The sequence below is a fragment of the Chelonia mydas genome, chromosome 12 (genome assembly GCF_015237465.2).
Source record: "Chelonia mydas isolate rCheMyd1 chromosome 12, rCheMyd1.pri.v2, whole genome shotgun sequence".
NCBI lineage: Eukaryota > Metazoa > Chordata > Testudines > Cheloniidae > Chelonia > Chelonia mydas.
Genome location: NC_051252.2, coordinates 2,860,171 through 2,882,426, shown reverse-complemented (window position 1 = coordinate 2,882,426; position 22,256 = coordinate 2,860,171). Strand labels below are relative to the sequence as shown.

Genomic DNA, 22,256 nt, shown 5'->3' with positions numbered 1-22,256 from the left:
TTGATTATCACTACAAAGGTTCCCCCCCCCACCCGCGCTCCTGCTGGTAATAGCTCACCTTACCTGATCACTCTCATAACAGTGTATATGGTAACACCCATTGTTTCATGTTCTCTAGGTATATAAATCTCCCCACTGTATTTTCCACTGAATGCATCCGATGAAGTGAGCTGTAGCTCACGAAAGCTTATGCTCAAATAAATTTGTTAGTCTCTAAGGTACCACAAGTACTCCTTTTCTTTTTGCGAATACAGACTAACACGGCTGCTACTCTGAAACTAAAACTAATCTAACTCATAACGACCATTTACAACTAGATGCAGAGAAAACCACTATAATGCTTTGCCAAGAGAGAGGGGAGTTTCAACAGCCATCACAGGCGATAAGAAGGAAGTGAGGAGCGTGCGCTCGGCAGGGCCCCTTATATCGGCACTATGAACATTCGGCAGCGGGGGGGGGGGGGGCACCAGAGCTGACCTGACGGATACCACTAGGGGAAAATATTTCCAACAGCTGTGCTCGGGCATGCACGCACCCAAATCAGAATGGAAATGTGCAAGCACTCCAAGAAGAACTAGTGTAACTTACACACAAGGCTATGGAAGATGGGAGGGTCTGGAAAAATGATGTCCTTTAGAGCATTAGACAAAGCACCAGGGGAGGCTTTATCTCTATAGCCTTCCACTAGCTGCTTTTCTTGTACATGCCTATCTTCTTCCCCCATGTCAGTGAGTCCTGTTTTGCACACTCATGGAATGCCAAGTCCATGCGTCACCATTTACACCTCTCTTCAGACCAGCTGACACTGAGATGTCTTTCCCCACTAGATGGGGTGTAGTTTGTTGTCACCAAGCTGATCCTGATACAAATTGGGTCAAAGGGCGTTTGTTTGTTTGTTTTTGAAAGGAAAATTCAAAGTGCACTCCGCATAATCCTCCCCAGCTCCCTTCCCCAGAGATGGGGCCCTCCACTTCCAGGGTTTGGAGCTGCCATGTCTGCTCCACTGTGGCCTAATGTCTGCCAAACAAATTCTCCTCCCACACAGGTGTCATCACTGGTGTAATCACAACTAACTCTATTGATGCGAACGATGTTATGCTAATGTCAGATATAGGGGTAATTGCGGGGAGACTCAGGCCCAACTTCCCATCTCCGAGTGGGACTTTTATTTTCTCCATCTCCGGCCCAGCTACCACCGGTTTGGATCTTTGTCTCCTACCCAGCTCTAGGCCACGTGGTGAAGATAATCAGAAAGAATTTGTCATTGTCGTAGCAACTGAGATAATTTTTCCTGCCTTTCCCTTCCTCCCCTACCATCCTTCTGGCCAGAAGAGAACAGTCTCTGCACCTGTAAGGGGAGCGCCATGGATTATGATGACAATGCCTCTGCGGTTCTTGGCTGCACGACCTTCTGGAGAGATATCGATGCCAAGGTGGCGTGCGATGGCTCTGGAAATGGGGTTGTTGTCTAGTTCTCCAACAGCCTCCTTGCAGCTGCCATCAGTGCTTCGCTGATACTCTACCACAGAGAAACAAGGGGTCATATGACTCTACCAGATGCCAGTGTCTCAGAGAATCCTTCCCCATTCCCTGAGAGTGCACTCAGTGCTTTGGGAGAGTCCTCAGGAAAAGGACACTCGCCAAGTGGGGACAAGGCATGATTAGCGTAACACTAAGGGCCTCAATCCTGCCTTCAGCTAAGGGTGCTCAGACATTCCTGGGCGCTCCCTGGTGTCCTCTCAGAACAGCGACTCACTGCTGCAAGTGGTGACAGAGCGGGGAACGGACAGCCAGTCTGTCTGCCACAAACACTCCAATTGTTCTGCCCGCTCTGTCACATCCCAATACACCCCACTATCCAACAGCACCACAGGAAATGACATCACACTGACTGCCTCGCAGCACCTGAGGGTTTGATCCCAGGGAGTATGAAGTATAAGTACCAGGCACATAGCAACAGACATTTAATGCAGTCCTACTACTGGGGATTGAATGTGTGGCCCAAGCAAATAATCCGCTATGGGAATCAGACTGCCAAGGCCCTGCGGGATTCCTCTGCAGTTTAATGATCTCCAGCAGAGAGCTGTTTTCCTCTTTCAGTGGTTTCTCTTCTGCTCAGTCAAATGGTTAAGAAACACAACACAGGGAGATTTGACTGTGAAGATTATTTTCATGGCCCTTCTATGAATCGACTGCAGTGTTTGCAAACAATCATTTGCTTCTTTACAGCTCCCAGCTTCTTCCCTTATTAGCCCACCGATTGCCATACATCTTGGCTCGTGACACTGTAAGCAGCTGCCACACACATGAGAGTGACAGAGCTTCCCTTGTTGGAATGCTCTGCACTGCCATGCAGGAGACCCACACTCAAATCCTGGTGGTGGTCTCAGTCTCCAAGTGTCCAGATCTGAGAGTGATGGCGAAGCTGGGCATTGGCAGGGGAAAAGCACCTCCCGTGGCTCAGTAGTGATGTTTCTGGTTAACAGAGAAGTGGAGGGAGTGACGCAGAGTTTCAAACAGCCCTCCAGACCCAGTGGCAAGTTCCACTGTAAGGAGAAGGGGAGTTAACATGGAGGCAAATGGAAGGATCATGAGAGGTCCAGCTGAGAGTCTGGGGACCCTGTCCAGGGAAAGGAAAGGATCCCAGACTACGTTACATGGGTGCTAACCCACAGATCTGAGAGGGTGTGAATTTTTCACAACCAGAGCAAAAAATCCCACTCTGCTTCCACAGCCAGGGAGGCACATGGGTACAGTAGGATGGATGTGGGTCTGTGGAGTGAGGGGAAGGTAGGATTTTGGGAGCTCACTCGGGATCCTCCTGTTTCTGTGCACAGTGGCGCTTGGAGTGGCAGGGCAGTGGGGGCCAGGCTGGGGCCAGTGAAACCATTGCCCCACTGATCCACTAGCCATCACCCCCGTGACCCTCCAGCCCGGCAACATAGGCATGACGTGGAGGCGAGGATTTGAGGCCTGATGACTTTCAGAAGGTGAGAGATGGGAGCAGCTTAGGAGGCCAAGTCTGCAGTGAAATGATTCAGGGAATACATGAACCCTCTATCAGGGTCATTCCCACCTCAGAGGATGGTGAACTGCTGGAGAGCTGGGAGTGGTTACCTAGCCCCTGTCCTTTTTCAGCACCTTCCTCCTCCTCCTCCTCTTCCTCCTGCTCAAATTTAGACTCCACCTTGTGAGAACGGCTTTCCTCAACAACGGAGGTGGAGGGAAAGATGGTGATCCCGGTGGAGGCAGTGCGCGTGGTCCCAGAAGGATTTTGCTTCACTCTGCGCTCGGAGAGAGATGGGTTCTCTTCGTCATCTAGCCGGGGAGGGAGGGAGGGGAAGAGAGGGAGGAAGAGGAGGGAAGGGAGGAGAGATTGAGTGCAGGAAGACATGGTGGGACTTGGCTATTCACCATCTGACATTTGTGATTGCCTTACTGTACAAGCTAGGTTCAGGCAATGCCCAAGCCATATGCCGCCCACTGCACCTAGGGCAATTTCACCTCGTGGCTTTTCCTCAAATGGTTCTCTTTGACTAGGTACTCTTCGTGGTGTGTGATTGATCAATCACATAATATGATTTCTGCCTCAGTTTCAGGTGACTGAAACTTTCACAGCTGGAGAGCAGATAATACAAAATGATGAACAGCAAATTACAGCCCTTGCAGCAGGAATGTTTGGTCAAATGTTCATTGGGCATGTCTATAGCTACTGCAGTAATTACTGTGGTGGTTCATGGCCACACTGCCCTTCTTCTTCTGATAAGCACGTAAAAGGGGCAGTGTGGGGGGCTGACAGCCTGGACTCTCAGCTCTGTGCACAGCTCCCCCTGGAAGCTGGGCTGCTCTCGGGGCTCTTGGATCCCTGCGGATCCCGCTTCTGTTCTTTGTAATTCTTACGTGTGTGTCAGCCTTTTCTATTTTTATAATGAATTCCTGTTCAACAGACCAGAGGAATTTGCTGCACACAGAGCAATCAGCCAGTAGCAGAACTGAAAAGCACTGCTCTTCAAGGTGTGAACGTAGTGGGGAAATACACGCGCTAGATTGCTAAAGCTTGCCGGCCTGTATCTCTCATGCACTTGCAGTATGGTAGTGACTCGTTACATGTAATTGTACATGGTTCAGGTAAGTCTCTGTTGAGAGATGTGTTGTGTCCTATCATGTTCTCGGAATTATTGAGGGGCAGGGCTCTTCCTCCACAGCCATGGAGGGGCATGGGTGCAGTAGGATGGATGTGGTTCTGCAGAGTGAGGGGAAGGCAGGATTCTGGGAGCTCGCTCAGGGGATCCTCCTGTTTCTGTGCACAGTGGAGCTTGGAGTGGCAGGGCAGAGTGGGCCAGTCTGGGGCCAGTGAAACCATTGCCCCACTGATCCACTGGCTATCACCCCCGTGACCCTCTGCAACATAGGCATGATGTGGAGGAGTCTCTTGTGCAGGGGGCCAGACTAGATGATCACAATGGCCCCTCCTGGCCTAGATGACTCTATTATTTAAGGTAACAATGGGTGGGAAGAGCTAGATCTGGGTGGGCATGAAAAGAGCCCATGAAATCCCATCATTTGGGCTCTGGCTCCGGCACTACACACTAGAGTCTTTGGTGACAGGAGTCTAAAGGGCTGGATTCTGCTCTCAGTCCATTACACTGCTGTACAAAGGGGGAGTGACATCAGTGGAGATATTCCTGATTCACACTGAGCAGATGGGGCCTAAGTCTCCTCTCATAGCCTGTCAGTCAGGAGTGACCCATCAAAGTCCACGGAGATTCACCAGCGTAAGTCAGAGCAGAACTGGGACCAGTACATACAGTGCTTGGTGTGGGCCTGCTGGCTGCTGCAGACAAGGCCTGCTAAAGAAGGCCAGCCAGTATGGTGTTTCCATGTGGATATCTGGGTTTCCTCCACCAGCATTTCCGCTTACATGTGGCCTTGGGGAAAATCCTAGACACAGCTAAGGTCAGTTCTGTTCCTTGAAAGTCTAGAACAAGCTGCACTTTGTTCAGAGTCCTCACCGTTCTCTTGGCTTACTGCCTCCATCATTTTGGCCTTAGCTAGCTCATCTGGAATCCTCTTCTGTTCTTTGTAATACTCCAGCACCTCTGGAGGCAGCTTCTCACCTGGGATGCGAGGGGGCAGCAGCAGGGTGTTATGGGAATCATAGCCCTTCAGCATCCGCAAAATCTGTGGCCAAAAAGAAGAGAAGCCACAGACATAGGACAGGCTTCCAGGAATCCATTCCCTCCTCCCTCAGAGTGCCTCAGAGAGAGCCCAGGGGCCTCTCATATCCCCTCTTCCTTCTCCTCTCTCCCACAAAGGCGTTGTAGAGACCTCCCCTCTAACTGAACTGGGCTGGCCCCAAACCCCTCTGCAGCCCATCAGCGCAGCTGCCTGCATCTGCCGGATGGGGCTACAGGGTAACATGAGGTGCTGGCTGCTAGAGCTGGACCACAGCCTCCTCCCACAGCGGTAGATCAAAGTCAACCTGAGGCCTGCTATGACACCATTCACTTGAAGCCTGCCCACCGGTGCGAGGCCGATGACTCAGTGTGAAAGGTCTCCCACCAGCTCCCAATTGCTCTGCCAGGAGGTGCTGGTGTCACAGGGCAGTGGAGGAGGGAAGAGGGCATTTCTCTGGAATAGCACATGGAGGGAGGGGTTTGTGGGACTAGGGAATGACTCCAACAGGGATAATCCATGGGAGTTGGGAAGCAAGCAATGAAATGCAGTTACTCCTCAATGCCAGCATCCCAGCTGCTGGCCCTTTGGGCTCTCCTGCATGGTTTGCCTCTACTGCTTGGTCCCGCTTAATAAAGAGTTGGAACTTCAGGACCTCTGAAGCATTCAGAGGTTTTAAGTGACAAGGGGGGTGCCAGGACTCCCTCTCCTCTCACCCTCTCCTCAGTCAGATACTGCTGGTCAAACTCCAAGGAGTAGAACTCAATGGGGAACTTGCATGGGTTCTTCACTACCACCTCTGCCTCATCCCCCACACCATATGGCAGCAGGGGCCCCAGCTCCAGCACTGAGGGCGTGAACTCCAGCCGTGGCTCCAGACCGTATCCAGAGACAAGCAACAACAGCCGGTCACTGCTCTGGGAGATGTTCACTGTTAGATGGTTGCTGTAAAACCTCTGGGAAGAGAAAGAGAAACCCGTGGGATTCCTTCATGCCCCTTGCTCCAAAGAAACACACAGGGTCCAAGTGCACTACTGGCCTATGTGAGATCAAGGCCCTAGGGGCCAATGAAGTTGCACCCATTTACTTACATCACCAGTGAATTTGGCCCATATCTCAGTGTATTTGCATTCAGGCCCCAGGTGGTTCCAGGACCCAGCACTGTATCTGGGTACTGGTATAACAAAGCCAAGATGATGTTTTGGGTGATTTCATCCTTGTCCTTGGTGAATGTACAACACAAAGCCAGTGGGGAAATGAGCTGTAGCCTTAACAGAAAGGCTCCCATGACACACAGTGCAGAGAGTGATTCACCTCTGCCCAAAGCCGCACTACCTGAGCATAATGCCTGGCAGCACTGCCTCAGAACAGGTGAGACTTATGTGGGGGTGAATCAGCCTGCATCTAAGGAGCTCTTACACCTTCTGCTGAAGCATCTGGCACTGGCCACTGTCAGAGACAGGCTACCAGGCTCGATGGCCCTTGGGGTTTCCCCCCTTCATGGGACAGTTATCTCAGGAGGCAGAGTTTGGTGGCAGCACTGATGGGGAGTCTAGGAGAGCTGTGTTGTTGAAGGTGGAAAGGCTGCTCCCAGAGTGATGGGGCAGCTCTCCCAGTTATAAAAGCCATAGGAAGGGGGTCATCACGGCCGTCCCTAGCAGGGTGCGGGGCCTGGGACAAATCAGCCTCTATGGGACCCCCTTAACATTTTTATACAGGTGAAATCTGGTGTGGGGAGGGGACACCAGTGCTGGGGGACAAAGGACGATGGAGAGTCACAGGGTTGCACCTGTGCTAGGGGCGAGGGGGCCCGCTGTGCTGGGGGGTCCTGGAAAAGGGAAGGGTCTGGGGCAGAAGGGCACTGGATGGGGTCAGCCGGGCACTGGCATGTTCTGGCAGCACGAGGACGCTGGCGGCTGGTGTGGCAGCGGGTGACACCAGGAGCCGGCGGGGCAGGGCAGAGCGGGGCGAGGTGGGGTCACTGCTGCTGCTGCCAGAGACTGAGCAAGAAAAAGAACTACAACGCGTACTTCCCACTGGGGAGTGCAGGCCTAACCCCTGCTGCCAGTGCCAGGCCCACCGCTAACCCCTAACCCCACCCCCTGAGCCAGCCTGGCTCCCCAGGCATCCCTAACTCCACCCCACTGGGCTGGCCTAGTGCACCCCGCAAGACACACGCACACTGAAGCATGGGGGCGCCCTAAGCATGGGGCCCGGAGTGGTCACCCTGATTCACCTTACCCAAGGGATGGCTTTGGGGGTCAGAGAGAAGTAGTAGGCTAGCAGTACTTTGCACTCTGGGAGCACAAAGGGGGAAACAGAGGCCCCAGCCCTGGGTTTTCACCACCACACCACACTGCCTCCCCCTTCTTTGGTAATTACCAGACAATCTCACCTCTTCCACTGGCGCAAACTTGACCTGCACATTGAGTCGCTCCCCTGGAGCCAGCATTCCAGATGAGGGGATCATCTCAAAGATAGGGGGCTTTGATTTGAATTCCTGACGCAGCTTCCGCCGCAGGCTGGCTGGCAAGTGTTTATCCACCTGATTGCCCAAACCCAAACGATTAGCTCAGACCCTGAAACACGGCTACAACCACAGCCTTCATAGAACATGGACCAGCCAAGTAACCCGTCAGAAACAGCTGTTTCAATTAACCAATGAGAAACACAGAAGCATGTTACCGCTCAGGCCGGGGATAAAGAATGATGGAAGGAGATGGCCAGGGAATTAGTAGAGAGGCAAGGCGCAAACAGATGACAAATTCCAGACAATCAGAGCCAGCTCCAATTACCCAGGTTCAAAAACCTTTAGCTACAGCACTTTACTCTTGATGATAGTTACAAGAATTAAACAGTATGGGTGGGAATTTCAAAACAGACTAGGGGATGCTGAGACCAGGCCTTCTCCCACCTCCTCCCCAATCTCCAGCTGAGCAATTCCTCCTCTTCTCTCCTCTCTCAAAGTCCCTTAGTGCAGGGACCAGCCGTGGCTGAGGAGGGCTGCATGAGACTTTCTTCAGAGCTCATCAATGCTGGCCCTTGCTTCGCTACCAGAGGTGCTCCAGAGTATCATTCCTTCTTCCCACAATCCCCTGGGCAGCCTTGTGCTCCCTGCATCTCCTGGTCTGAGGAATGACACATGGGGCTCATGAATCAAGCAAGTTCCTGTCTGCAGAACAGAGCATGAAAGGCGCTATGATGTTCCCATGATGTTCTTAAAAAGGGAATTCCCACTTGGCTCACAGCTTTGACATTAGCAGCTCAAATGTATCAGCTCAGCAAATGTCATCAGCTGTTTGACTATTGGGTCTTAAAATGCATCCACGGCCTAGTAAGCTGACTCTATGGCTGGAGCAGGCTGGTACTCTGCTGTAGGTCCTGGATCTACAATCCTTACTCACTGAGTCACTACTGAGGTAAGTGCTACTCTGTGCAATAACGGTTGTGGAACTGAGGCCTGAGGGCACAATGGGGAGTGGCGATAATGGAAGGAGGCAGGGACGTCACTGGCTGTCTTTGCTTTACCTTTTTGATGCACTCATTACTGGTGATGAACCATTCGCAAGTGATCTGCAGCTGATTGTGGAGCTGGATGGTCTCCACCTGGCACTGCCCACACTGGATGGAGGAGAACTCCAGCTTGTTGCTGGAGATGCAGAGTGAAGGCATGGTCACCTTGGCACGAAGGCAGATGTGAAACGTCGGGCCAGCTACAACCTGAGTACACAACATAGCCCCCTGGTGAGAAGTCTGGAGGAGAACTAACTGCAGACTTGAACCGTGACAGGCTGGGGAAGCCGGGCTAAGAGAGTGACTCAAACCTTTACCAGCAGGGGATGGAGAGTGAAGGCTACGGGGCTGGAGAATACCTCATACCTTGATGGGCAGGAGCACTTCCACATCTCCCAAGGGCAAGTTGGCACTGCGTGGATCAAACTGTACTTCAAACGTTTCTGTCTCACAGTAGGGCAGGTTCTTCACGCGGTCCAGTTCTACGCTGAAACCTTGAACACCACATAACAAAACCACTTAGAACCTACGGTCTGCAGAAAGCATGATGCATGGGAGTCGTAGTGTAACTATGCTTCACAGTTGTCACAATCCATCCCTCCACCACTTACTGGTGACAGAGTGACAGAAAGCAGATCCCTCTGCTCCGAGAGCACAGGAACCAGAGGGAAAGGAGAATCGCCACCGGCTGAAAGCACTAGGGCCTATGACACAGCACAGCAGTTCTGATTCTGCTTAGTAGAAACACACACACACACACATGTTCATCACAACACAGCAAAACTGAGCCAGTGTGAACACTTGTACACTTCCTGGCTAGTCTCTTGAGTTTCTCATGGTTGGGGATTTATATGAGTGATCCCTGTTAATGCAAAGAGCAACCTTACATACAAAGCACTGCACATCAGAGTGTGACAATGCACGTCACTATTCAGCCAGTAAAACAACAGAAACCCCGACCCACAATAACAGAGCACAGGAGAGACCCATCTGCTCCGCCTGTATCTGGGCAGGCCCCTCAGTGAAGTAACATGCACACTTTGCACTTTAGCATCCCAAGTGTTTGGTACAAGTTACTGCAGCTGCTGAAATCCCACTTATTCTGACTCTCTTCTGCAGAGATTTCCAATCAGCAGCTCCCTACCAGACACCCCAGAGGTGGCTTTAAGGACCTTTCTCCCAGCACAGTCACTGCTTTCTAACAGGACTTGGCTAAGAACTGGTTTATCCTGTAATTTTAAAGCAAAACATTGAAAACAAACACCCAGACATTTTCATTAGTGTTATAAAAGGGGATGATTATTTATTGTTGGTAGCACCGGAGCAGCGAGGGCCCCTAGTGACAGATCAGAACCTCGTTGTGCTAGGCACTGTACATACACAGAACAAAGTAATCAGAGCCTTATAGGTGAGTCTAAAACCCAGGTTTAATAACAAAATAAGCTCTGTGCTCAAGTCTGTCATGAACGAGATGTGTCTGTGTGCTCCCATGCTGCAAACCTGCATTCCAGCTATCAGATGGAGGGAGACCAGGCCACAGGCCAAGCTGTAGCAAGGGGGGGAAAGAAGGTGCTGACTGCAGCATCATCTAATTCCCTAATTACTGATCCCTGGAGAAACACTGACACTGATCTTAAAGGATGACTCTGGGCCCAATCCTGCTCCCATTAAAGTCAACAGTAAAACTTCCACTGATCACTTAGGGAGCAGGAACAGACTTGATATATTCTGGTCTCGATTCTCTCCTGCACTGAGAGCCACTCAGCCCTGAGGGTGGGCTTAGGGGCTGCTCTTACTTATGCCAGTTGGCTATGATCCCTATGGGACCATTGGCCAGCTGAGAATCAAAGTTGCACAGTCACTCTCCAACTTTCCCCCACCAACAGGGTGTGTAGATGGGGCATTGGCTAGGAGCTGGTATGAGGTTTTCCATCAGCTGAGAGCAGCCCTGCAACGGGAGTGGAGGGGAGGGAATCCTGGCTCTCTGTCCCTCCAACTGAAGTAAGAGTTGGCAAAAAGGCAGCTGGGAGAGAGGTGGGTGGAGTGAGCGTTACTGGATGGAGGAAAGTGTAAGATACAGAAAGCCCTAATGGGAAGAGGTGGGATTTCCCATAGTACATAGAATCATAGAATATCGCAGTTGGAAGGGACCTCAGGAGGTCATCTAGTCCAACCCCCTGCTCAAAGCAGGACCAATCCCCAACTAAATCATCCCAGCCAGGGCTTTGTCAAGCCTGACTTTGAAAACCTTACAGGAAGGAGATTCTACCACGTCCCTAGGTAACCCATTCCAGTGCTTCACCACCCTCCTAGTGAAAAAGTTTTTCCTAATATCCAACCTAAAACTCCTCCACTGCAACTTGAGACCATTACTCCTTGTTCTGTCATCTGCTATCACTGAGAACAGTCTAGATCCATCCTCTTTGGAACCCCCTTTCAGGTAGTTGAAAGCAGCTATCAAATCCCCCCTCATTCTTCCCTTCCACAGACTAAACAAGCCCAGTTTCCTCAGCCTCTCCTCATAAGTCATGTGCTCCAGTCCCCTAATCATTTTTGTTGCCCTCCGCTGGACGTTTTCCGATTTTTCCACATCCTTCTTGTAGTGTGGGGCCCAAAACTGGACACAGTACTCCAGATGAGCCCTCACCAATGCCGAATAGAGGGGAACGATCACGTCCCTCGATCTGCTGACAATGCTCCTGCTTATACACCCCAAAATGCCATTGGCCTTCTTGGCAACAAGGGCACACTGGTGACTCCTATCCAGCTTCTCGTCCACTGTCACCCCTGGGTCCTTTTCTGCAGAACTGCTGCCTCTGCACATTCAACAGATTTTGAACTATTGCATCAAACTGAGATGGTTCATTCCTACTCCCATTTAGTTAAAGCCCACATAAGCATCTCATCCCCATTACCTGTATCATGCAGGGCCCGTCTGTCTGCATGGAAGGATACAGGGAACTCGCCGGTGTTGGTGATTTTGACAATGTGAGTTCGGATGTTACCAAGAATGATGTAGCCAAAGTCCAAGATGTATTCAGGCAGCTGAGCTCTGAAAGGGTTAACGAGAGCTCAGTTTGAGTCACAGCCTCCTGCTCATCTGGGCTGCATTTTCAAAGCGAGGAGCAAGTCCCATGTTATATCACCATTCACTGCTCAGAAAACTCAGCCCCGAGTGCGGAACGCCAGGCCTAAATTCCCAATGATGTGTCATTAACGGCTTGTCTGCATGGGCAGCCGTGCATGATTTCTAAAGTACACCAATGCGTTGCATGCTAACTGGCCCACGTAGAGCCTGCTGGCGTGAACTAAAAGTTCCCTAGCGTATATTAATGTAATGCTGGGTCACTTAAAATTGCTTCAATACATTTCAGTGAAGTTTCTCTGCACTGTAGCCAAGTTTCACCCATGCCAACGCCCTTAGAATGCAGCACTCAGCCTCCACAGATAGGAGGTGAGGCTCTTCCAAAGCAGGCCCATTCCTCGTTGGTGCTAGGGTCACAATTCAGGAAGTCATCACTATTCCGGAGAGCACTTAAGCATAACCCTATGCACATGCTTAGGTGCAGGTGAAGTCAATGGGAAGGAAGCACAAGCATGTTCCTGAATCAAGGTGTAGCTGAACAGGGGAAATGTCTTTGCCTCATTCAAGGAGGGGCACTGAGAAGACTTGTTGGTCTGTGTACCCCTGTGATCCCACCAGTAGCCACACCCCTTGGGCTAAGTCTTGTCCAGTTGATATCTGTGTAATTCCCAGTTCCTGAACTCAGGAATGGAATATTTTCCTGCTGTTATGCCCAGTCTGGTCAGCTTGTCCTATGAAGCCTTCTGCTCCAGGCCCATCAGTAGCAATGGTTATTACCAGTCTGAACTGGTTTGATGGTCTCTGGCTGTTGCCAGTAATGATGCATTAACCTGGCAAAAGGCAATTTGACTTTAATAAATTTGACTGACCCTGCTGGGCTCAGAGCTGGAGAGAAAACCAGCCCAGCAATACGAGGAAGACATTTCTAGTCAACAATGGAATTGTAAAATCTTTTGCAAGGAATGCTACACATTCATAAGAACATAAGAACGGCCATACTGGGTCAGACCAAAAGTCCATCCAGCCCAGTATCCTGTCTGCCGACAGTGGCCAGTGCCAGGTGCCCCAGAGGGAGTGAACCTAACAGGTAATGATCAGTGATCTCTCTCCTGCCATCCATCTCCACCCTCTGACAAACAGAGGCTAGGGACACCATTCCTTACCCATCCTGGCTAATAGCCATTAATGGACTTAACCTCCATGGATTTATCCAGTTCTCTTTTAAACCCTGTTATAGTCCTAGCCTTCACAACCTCCTCAGGCAAGGAGTTCCACAGGTTGACTGTGCGCTGTGTGAAGAAGAACTTCCTTTCATTTGTTTTAAACCTGCTGACCATTAATTGCATTTGGTGGCCCCTAGTTCTTATATTATGGGAACAAGTAAATAACTTTTCCTTATTCACTTTCTCCACACTACTCCTGATTTTATAGACCTCTATCATATCCCCCCTTAGTCTCCTCTTTTCCAAGCTAAAAGGTCCTAGCCTCTTTAATCTCTCCTCATATGGGACCTGTTCCAACCCCCTAATCATTTTAGTTGCCCTTCTCTGAACCTTTTCTAATGCCAGTATATCTTTTTTGAGATGAGGGGACCACATCTGTACGCAGTATTCAAGATGTGGGCGTACCATGGATTTATATAAGGGCAATAAGATATTCTCCATCTTATTCTCGATCCCTTTTTTAATGATTCCTAACATCCCGCTGCACACTGCGTGGACGTCTTCAGAGAACTATCCACGATGACTGCAAGATCTTTCTCCTGATTAGTTGTAGCTAAATTAGCCCCCATCATATTGTATGTATAGTTGGGGTTATTTTTTTCCAATGTGCATTACTTTACATTTATCCACATTAAATTTCATTTGCCATTTTGTTGTCCAATCACTTAAGTTTTGTGAGATCTTTTTGAAGTTCTTCACAGTCTGCTTTGGTCTTAACTATCTTGAGCAGATTAGTATCATCTGAAAACTTTGCCACTTCGCTGTTTACCCCTTTCTCCAGATCATTTATGAATAGGTTGAATAGGATTGGTCCTAGGATTGTCTCTTGGGGAACACCACTAGTTACCCCTCTCCATTCTGAAAATTTACCATTTATTCCTACCCTTTGTTCCCTGTCTTTTAACCAGTTCTCAGTCCATGAAAGGATCTTCCCTCTTATCCCATGACAATATAATTTACGTAAGAGCCTTTGGTGAGGGACCTTGTCCAAGGCTTTCTGGAAATCTAAGTACCGTATATGTCCACTGGATCCCCCTTGTCCATGTTTGTTGACCCCTTCAAAGAACTTCCAACCAGTGAGCTGCAGAGGGACCCGCAGGAGTCGGAATCGGAACCAGTCCTGAATTCCAAACTCTGGCACTGTGAGGTGCTGAGCACCCGCAAGTCCCAGCAACGTCAGTGGGAGTTGAGGACACTCAGCAGCTCGCAGGAGGTGTGCAGCATCCCATAGAGACAGGCCCCTGCTGAGGTGCAGAGCTATTGCCGCATGGTTCTATAGATGTGGGCATCCTGCACAGGCCAACAGGCCACAGGCCATCACTAACTTCACTAGTTTTTGGCGAGCACGCTGGCTGAGGGTGGAGTCCTCCGTGGGATCAGAGACAATAGCTTTCTGCTGCTCCAGGGCATGTTCTTTTATGAGCAGCCGCTCCACTTCCATCTGCAGCCAAGTGTCAAACTGGGGAAAGCAAAGAGAGTAGCTGGTCAGCAGAAGCCCTCTAGAAAGCAAAAGCTCTTCCCGGAAGGCAGGCCCCCATTCTCACTGTGTGCAACTTCTGATGGGGTTGGTGGTGTCATCCCCTCCACAAGGCAAACACCTCTGTCTCACTGCTGAGTCTGGATGTAGCTCTCCACCATTTTCCCTACAGATGCGACAGCGGTGCAGCGCCGTAGCGTAGATACTTTGTACATCGATGGAAGGGTTTTTCTGTCGATGTAGGTAATCCCCCTCCTCGAGCAGCAGCAGGTACATTGATGGAAGAACTCTACCATCAACCTAGCCATGTCTACACCAGAGGTTAGGTCAGCTAAACTACGGTGCTTGAAGGGGTGAATTTTTTCAACACCCCCCCGACCCCCGAGTGACGCTGATCTAATTTGAGTGAGGCTGATCTAATTTGTAAGTGTTGATCTGGCTGTAGTTTACCAGCAAGCCACCTTGCCTGGAGATGGCGTAAGAGATCACTCTGGTAAATGACCTGGTTTTCTGTCTGGCTAGTCACAATTAAAAACTGAGTAGCCAGGCAAATATACAGGCCAGGTACCAGACAAGCCAGGAAACTTTCAATATCCCAAGCATCTGTCTGTCCCCGGTGGAGGCCTGGAATGCACTAAATGGTCACTATTAAAGACAAATGCAACAGGCCCCTACAAGGGGGACCACCCCAATCACTGATACAGGCCGGACTGTAGTAAATCTGCTGGTGGAAGGGTGAACACCTGTCTGTCTAACACAGCTAATTGTGTGATATAATACAATGTAATGCAATTTTATGTAGGTTTTCCCACCCAGGGAACTATTTTAAATGCTCTCTGCCATTGGCATGAATCTATACAGAATATGGACTGCAATGCACTGAAAAGAGAAAGATCCAGGAACTAGCATACAATCAAGAATTCAACTGAATATCATTACAGAGACCGGAGGGAATCAACTGAGCTACTGATGAGTGGGTATTTGTTAGAGTGGAAAGTCCCACCCAGAATTGTTTGAAACTTCACATAAACTGTTGGGGAGAGGATGAGAGAGAGAACAAACCACACATGACAGATGTGAGTCATGTCACTTCATGCATGTCTGATGCTACCGTGATGAGCATGGTTATAAGAACATATGTAAACAAGACTCTGGAATAGCTTAGACTACAGACTCAAATAGTTCAGTTCTCTATGATCAGGTAAACCTAGAAATATTGGGTCTGAGTAAGACACATAGCCCTCCCCACATCAGCAACCAGCTAATCACCGTTACCAAACACTGATTCCACACCAAAGGTTTACCAGCGCTTCACGCAGCAGAACGAAGGCATGCTCCCAGCCTGGAAGAGCCACTGCCTGAGCTGATCGAGTACAGTACGCCCAAGCGAGCACAGATCACCTGTCAGACCATACTTCCTCGCATAAGCTTCCAAACGCTACACACCAGTAGCATGCTGAGAGTTCTGCTGCACGAGGCACTTAGATAACCATCCGCTGCAGAGATCAGGCACAATGTTTATGCCTTTGTCTCATCCTTCTCTTGGCTGTGCACTTCTCTGGGCTCAGTCCTCCAGCGTTTACTTGCACAGCCAGTCCTACTGGAAGTCAGTGGGCTACTCAGGTCAGCATGGGCTGCAGGATCAGGCCATGTATTATTGAGATTGTTACATTTTCTGAAGAGAATTAGCGAATGCAACTAGAGTTGTTACACACTGTAGGCGTGATCCCCGTGGCAGGTGACTGTGGATAACCTCCCAAGGATGCAGCATGAAGAGTCAGTACAGGCCAAAATAAGGGTGGCTGCAGAGGGGTGTGGCCAGGGCAGCAGGAAGCACTTAAAGCAAACAGCAGCCTTTCTTACCATGGTGCCAGAATGGTCCGTGGATGGCTCTGCAGCCATTGCATCTGGGTGGCCAAGTGCCTCATTTCTCTGAATCTCTCCTTCCATCCTCTGTTTTGCCTCCTTGAGGATATTCTCATACCTTTCATTTCCTGTAGGAGGAACCAATGGGTGGTCAGGAAAAAAGCACGGGTTATAGACAGATTCTACCCCAGTGACACCCAGGAAACCTCACTGAACCCTACCATGGCCCCCCATCTCTCAGACCTACTGAGGAAAATGCAGAGACAGTGCATACTTCCTTCCCTACAGATTAGCTCTCTCCTCCTGCAGCTCTGCCATCAGTTCTGTTCTCTCCCAATTAAGTCCAGCGCTTATGATCTCTGCTCAACCTCTGATATTCTTCTCAAAACTTCTCCCCTGCTTCTGTCCTCCTCCCTTTCCATTTAGGAACTTGCTGGTTCCTTCATAATCAAAATAGATACAACTGGCAAGAGCTCCTCCCTTGTCTTCTCCATCCCCTTCCCCATCTTCCCCCCGTCTGACTCTTCTTATCCCTGGCTCACCTGACATGGCTTCTCCCTGTGCTGATTCCCACCAGATCTACCTCTCCGACTCCATGTGTTTGCACAACAGTCACTGCCTGTCAACCTCGCTGACCTTCCTCCAACGCAAGCTAAGCATGACCCAGAGTGAGCCCCCTCATCTTTCCTCGCAGGCTCGCTCCCTTCCTCCATTGTTCTCCCTGTCACTGAAGCAAACAACCTCAATATCTGATTTGAGTCCTCTCTTCCCCCCACAAACCCCATTCAGGTTATTCCTAAATCCTTTCGGCTTTTCCTCTCCAGCATCTATCCCATCCTTCCCTCTGTAGCCCTGTGACTAAATCTCTTCTCCATGGCTTGGGGTCTTCTCCTGCCTTGACTATCCCCAGTTTCCTCCTCTCTGGCCCCCAGCTTCCCACCTCCCTCCCCTTCAGCACATCCCAAATATGCTGCTGTGAAAAAGACCTCCCCTCACACACCATGCAGAGCATTTGTCTCCCTCTCTGAATCCCTCCTTCGGTCCCATTCATCTTCCTCCTCAATATAAGTGTCTCATTCCCTTGAGCTGTACCCCTCCCTGCCACTGTTCCATCCTACCCCACAACTTCTTGCCCACCTGGACCCTCTCTGGGCCACTGTTGTATCACCTGGCTCTCTCAATGGTACGGTCTCTGGGGCAGAGACCACATCCTCTCCTGCATTTGCTGCCATGCCAGTGCTCAGTAAATACCACATGCCAATAGCAGCGGTTGAAAGGTTGAAGATTTCGTTAATAATCCCCTGAGCCAATGGACAGAGCGGGGCCAAACAACCTGACTAGTGCTAAGATTGAGCTTGATAAGTTTCTCCGATGGAGCTGTCTGCCATAGCTGGGAGTGGACTCCATGACCCAGGAGGTCCCTGCCAGTCCTATAGTTCCCAGAACCTACATGTTCTTTGGAAGTACGTGTGATGGTGCCCTATGAATGCGAGGCAAGGAAGTACTGGAGAGAGCCTTCAGCAAGTGTCTGGAACTGAGCAGAAGAGGGTATGGTGGGGAGGGGGTCCCTACCTTTGATGTTTCTGGGCAGATCCAGGCAGATCCTGGGGAAGGTTCCCTCTCCTTTCAAGGTGATGCTCTCTGGCTCCAGGTGGGCCACCTGTATCTGGAAGGTCTGCTGGAAGACCTCAGGCACGCCAGGCAGGTAATAGACCTTCAGCACCTGTTCTTTTTCTGGTTCAATGTAACCCTGCAGCAGGTGGGAGACAGCCAGGACATGGTACCGGGCAGAGGGTTCACTGAACACATGGAGATGCTGCCAAGAGCTGGGATGGGGGCAAGAGGTGAGGAAGGGAGGGCACAGAGCTGAAGCAAACAGAACAAGTGAAGTTGCTCTCACTGGATTCAAGCGACGTATTGTAGCTTCCATAGACCCCAAAGCACACATAAACTTAAGTCTCTGTGTCAGAATACACCATGAGGCCTGTCCTGTCAGACCATTACTAATGCAGGACTGGTTGTGCCCTGGGTGCCTTCAGGCATGCTACAGGGTGCTACACTGCAGGCAGCATGCCCTGTAGGACGGCTGGCTGATTGGCCCCAGTTGTGGCTCAGAGAGGGGACAGAGGACGCCCAACCAGCTACATAGCCCCACTTTTACCCCACTCCCTTTCAGACAGCTTGCCCCCAAGAGGGTAACAGCAAACAGAGACCAGTCCCTGTGCCCCCACTCCCATCCACATTGCACAGGGCTGTGAGTGGGGGAAGAGAGGCTGCCTGTGCCCTTCACAGGTGGTCACCCAAGCAGGCCCACAGCTAGGTGTTAGGCTTGGGAAAGTCTTTTCTAGGACAATACTTCATTCCTGCTGGCAAAGGTGAAGCATTTTCATTCACCTGCATGGATTTCGAAGTGTGGCAAACCACTGCAGTAGCTGGGCACATCAGAGAATCATAGAATATCAGGGTTGGAAGTCCACCCCCTGCTCAAAGCAGGACCAATCCCCAACTAAATCATCCCAGCCAGGGCTTTGTCAAGACTGAACTTGAAAAACTCCAAGGAAGGAGATTCCACCACCTCCCTAGGTAACCCATTCCAGTGCTTCACCACCCTCCCAGTGAAAAAGTTTTTCCTAATATCCAACCTAAACCTCCCCCACTGCAACTTGAGACCATTACTCCTTGTTCTGTCATCTGCTACCACTGAGAACAGTCTAGAGCCATCCTCTCTGGAACCCCCTTTCAGGTAGTTGAAAGCCGCTATCAAATCCCCCCTCATTCTTCTCTTCTGCAGACTTAATAATCCCAGTTCCCGCAGCCTCTCCTCATAAGTCATGTGCTCCAGTCCCCTAATCATTTTTTGTTGTCCTCCACTGGACGTTTTCCAATTTTTCCACATCCTTCTTGTAGTGTGGGGCCCAAAACTGGACACAGTACTCCAGATGAGGCCTCACCAATGTCGAATAGAGGGGAACGATCACCTCCCTCGATCTGCTGGCAATGCCCCTACATATACATCCCAAAATGCCATTGGCCTTCTTGGCAACAAGGGCACACTGTTGTCTCCTATCCAGCTTCTCATCCACTGTAACCCCTCGGTCCTTTTCTGCAGAACTGCTGCTGAGCCATTCGGTCCCTAGTCTGTAGCGGTGCATGGGGTTCTTCCTTCCTAAGTGCAGGACTCTGCACTTGTCCTTGTTGAACCTGATCAGATTTCCTTTGGGCCAATCCTCTAATTTCTCTAGGTCCCTCTGTATCCTATACCCAGTGGCGAGCTGGAGCCAGTTCACACAAACCGGTTGTTAAATTTTGAAGCAGTTTTAGAACCGGTTGTTAACTCGCTTCCCTGCAGGGGGCACTCAGGCTTTGATGGGCTCTGGCCAGGAAGTGATGTAATTCCTCCTCTGGCCGCCGGGGGCGCTGCACTGCGGGAGCCGTGTGGGCTGCCGCCTGGCCCTGGGCACGAGCCCTGGTGCTGCTGCTGCTCCCCTGGCCCTGGGGCTCCTGCTGCTGCCGGGTGGGTCCCCGGCTGCTCTGCTGGGCCTGGGCTGTGTCCTGCTGCTCGGGCTGCTCCCCGTGAGCACCCCCCACCCTGCCCGCAGCCGGCCCCCGCCTCCAGCCACCCCCGCACCCGCTGCCCGCACCAGCCCCTGCCCACACCAGCCCCTGCCCGCAGCCAGCCCCGCACCCCCTGCCCGCAGCCAGCCCCTGCCCGTAGCCAGCCCCTGCCCTGCCTCCAGCCAGCCCCTGCCTCCAGCCACCCCCTGCCCGCAGCCAGCCCCTGCCTCCAGCCACCCCCGCACCCCCTGCCCGAAGCCAGCCCCCGTCTCCAGCCACCCCCGCACCCCCTGCCCGCAGCCAGCCCCTGCCTCCAGCCACCCCCTGCCTGCAGCCAGCCCCTGCCTCCAGCCACCCCCTGCCCGCAGCCAGCCCCTGCCTCCAGCCACCCTCTGCCCTGCCTCCAGCCACCCCCTGCCCGCAGCCAGCCTCTGCCTCCAGCCACCACCTGCCCTGCCTCCAGCCACCCCCTGCCCGCAGCCAGCCTCTGCCTCCAACCACCCCCTGCCCTGCCTCCAACCACCCCCTGCCCGCAGCCAGCCCCTGCCTCCAGCCACCCCCTGCCCTGCCTCCAGCCACCCCCTGCCCGCAGCCAGCCCCTGCCTCCAGCCACCCCCTGCCCTGCCTCCAACCACCCCCTGCCCGCAGCCAGCCCCTGCCTCCAGCCACCCCCTGCCCTGCCTCCAGCCACCCCTGCACTCCCTGCCTGCACCCAGCCCCTGCCGCACCCCCTGCCCTGCCCGCAGCCAGCCCCTGTCTCCAGCCACCCCCGCACCCCCTGCCTGCAGCCAGCCCCTGCCGCACCCCCTGCCCTGCCTGCAGCCAGCCCCTACCTCCAGTCAGCCCCTGCCCTGTCTCCAGCCAGCCCCATACCCCGTTGCCTCCAGCCAACCCCGCACCCTCCTGTCTCCAGCCAGCTCCGCACCCCCTGCCCTGCCCGCAGCCAGCCCTGCACCCCCTGCCTCCAGCTAGCCCTGCCCCATGCCCCTGTCTGCAGCTGGCTCCACGTCCACTGGTGCCCTGCAGTTCCCAGGGCAGTAACCCTGCACACCTGCTTCAGTGAGGGGGGCAGGGAGCAGCTGAGACCCACACATGTGCACACCCTAGGTGACCAGACAGCAAGTGTGAAAAATCAGGGATGAGGGTGGGGGGTAATAGGAGCCTATATAAGAAAAAGACCCCAAACTTGGGACTGTCCCTATAAAATCGGGACATCTGGTCACCCTAGCACACCCCCAGGGCATGGCGGGGCCCCACACATGGGAAACAGAGCTCGTTTCTAGGTCAGGCCCATCTTTTTAAAAAAGAACTTTAGACAGGGTTAACACACACCCGTATTTTCCCGGACAGGTCAGGCTTTTTGGTTCTTAAATTGCCGTCCGGGATTTTAAAATTTTAAAATTCCTCCCGGGAAAATACGAACATATGGTAACCCTGTGGGTACAAAAAATACATACTGGGACACAGCCCTTACATCAGAACTTTTTATAGGGAACCGGCTGTTAAGATTTTGGCAGCTCATCACTGCCTGTACCTACCCTCCAGTGTATCTGCCAACCAGCTCGGTTGCTGGGCCAGAGGTGTGCAGGGCGCACATTTCAACACAGCAACCCAGTGGAGAAACTCAGTCTGCTCAGCCAGGGGAAGGGTGGCTGCATGGCCAAGCGGCCAGCCTGGGCGAGGGGGGACCCAGATTCAATTCCTTTCTCGGTTACCAACTTCCTGTGTGCCCTTGTGACGGTCTGTCTTCCTGGCAGCTGGGAGGTATAATTCCCACTTCCGGGAGATGTACACACCCTAGCAGCATGGCCCTGGTGGCACAGGTTCACCACCCAAGGACGTAGCTGGAGGATTGGGAAGTGTTGTATGTGGGTGGCGAGCCCGCGCCGCTGCACGGTTATTTTTAGGCACTAGCACCGGAGCGTCTGCCCAAACTGGGGATTACACTTCCCAGCTGCTGTGGCGATGTTCCCTTAGCCTGTCTGTGCTGCAGTGCCCCATCGGTCAAAAAATGGGGATAAGAGCACTTCCCTGCCTCCCAAGGGTGCTGTGAGAATAATGACAAGAAATGGATGGCGAGGTGCTCAGACACTATCGATCAGTACACATGACAAAGTGTGGCACCACCTAGAACCTATTGTCCCTGACAAACCCCAATCCCTAACATGGATCTGCTGGGATATGCTGAGAGAGAGGCTGAAATGCTTAGGACACTGTTAAGTGCCTGAAGGGATGCTGGTGTCTCTCCAGTGGGCTGCATGGTGTTCTTTGTTATTATTTGTATTACAGTAGGGCCTACAGTAATACAAGCAATTGAGATCACAGCCCCATGGAGCAGGTGCTATACACATAAAATGAGAGA

General features: G+C 51.8%; 1 protein-coding gene across 2 annotated transcripts in view; it reads right to left on the bottom strand.

The window, feature by feature from the left end:
- The window catches only part of HYDIN (HYDIN axonemal central pair apparatus protein), a 446,380-nt gene that overhangs the window by 121,349 nt on the left and 302,775 nt on the right, over positions 1–22,256 (bottom strand). For both annotated transcript variants that reach the window (XM_043526330.1, XM_043526331.1), the window contains exons 29-39: positions 17,912–18,089; positions 16,337–16,467; positions 14,322–14,455; positions 11,604–11,740; positions 9,055–9,182; positions 8,704–8,895; positions 7,571–7,720; positions 5,892–6,131; positions 5,013–5,181; positions 3,118–3,318; positions 1,349–1,519 (exon numbers count right to left, since the gene is read on the bottom strand). In XM_043526330.1, coding sequence (XP_043382265.1) covers positions 1,349–1,519; positions 3,118–3,318; positions 5,013–5,181; positions 5,892–6,131; positions 7,571–7,720; positions 8,704–8,895; positions 9,055–9,182; positions 11,604–11,740; positions 14,322–14,455; positions 16,337–16,467; positions 17,912–18,089 — 1,831 coding nt within the window. The remainder of the gene's footprint in view (positions 1–1,348; positions 1,520–3,117; positions 3,319–5,012; positions 5,182–5,891; positions 6,132–7,570; positions 7,721–8,703; positions 8,896–9,054; positions 9,183–11,603; positions 11,741–14,321; positions 14,456–16,336; positions 16,468–17,911; positions 18,090–22,256) is intronic.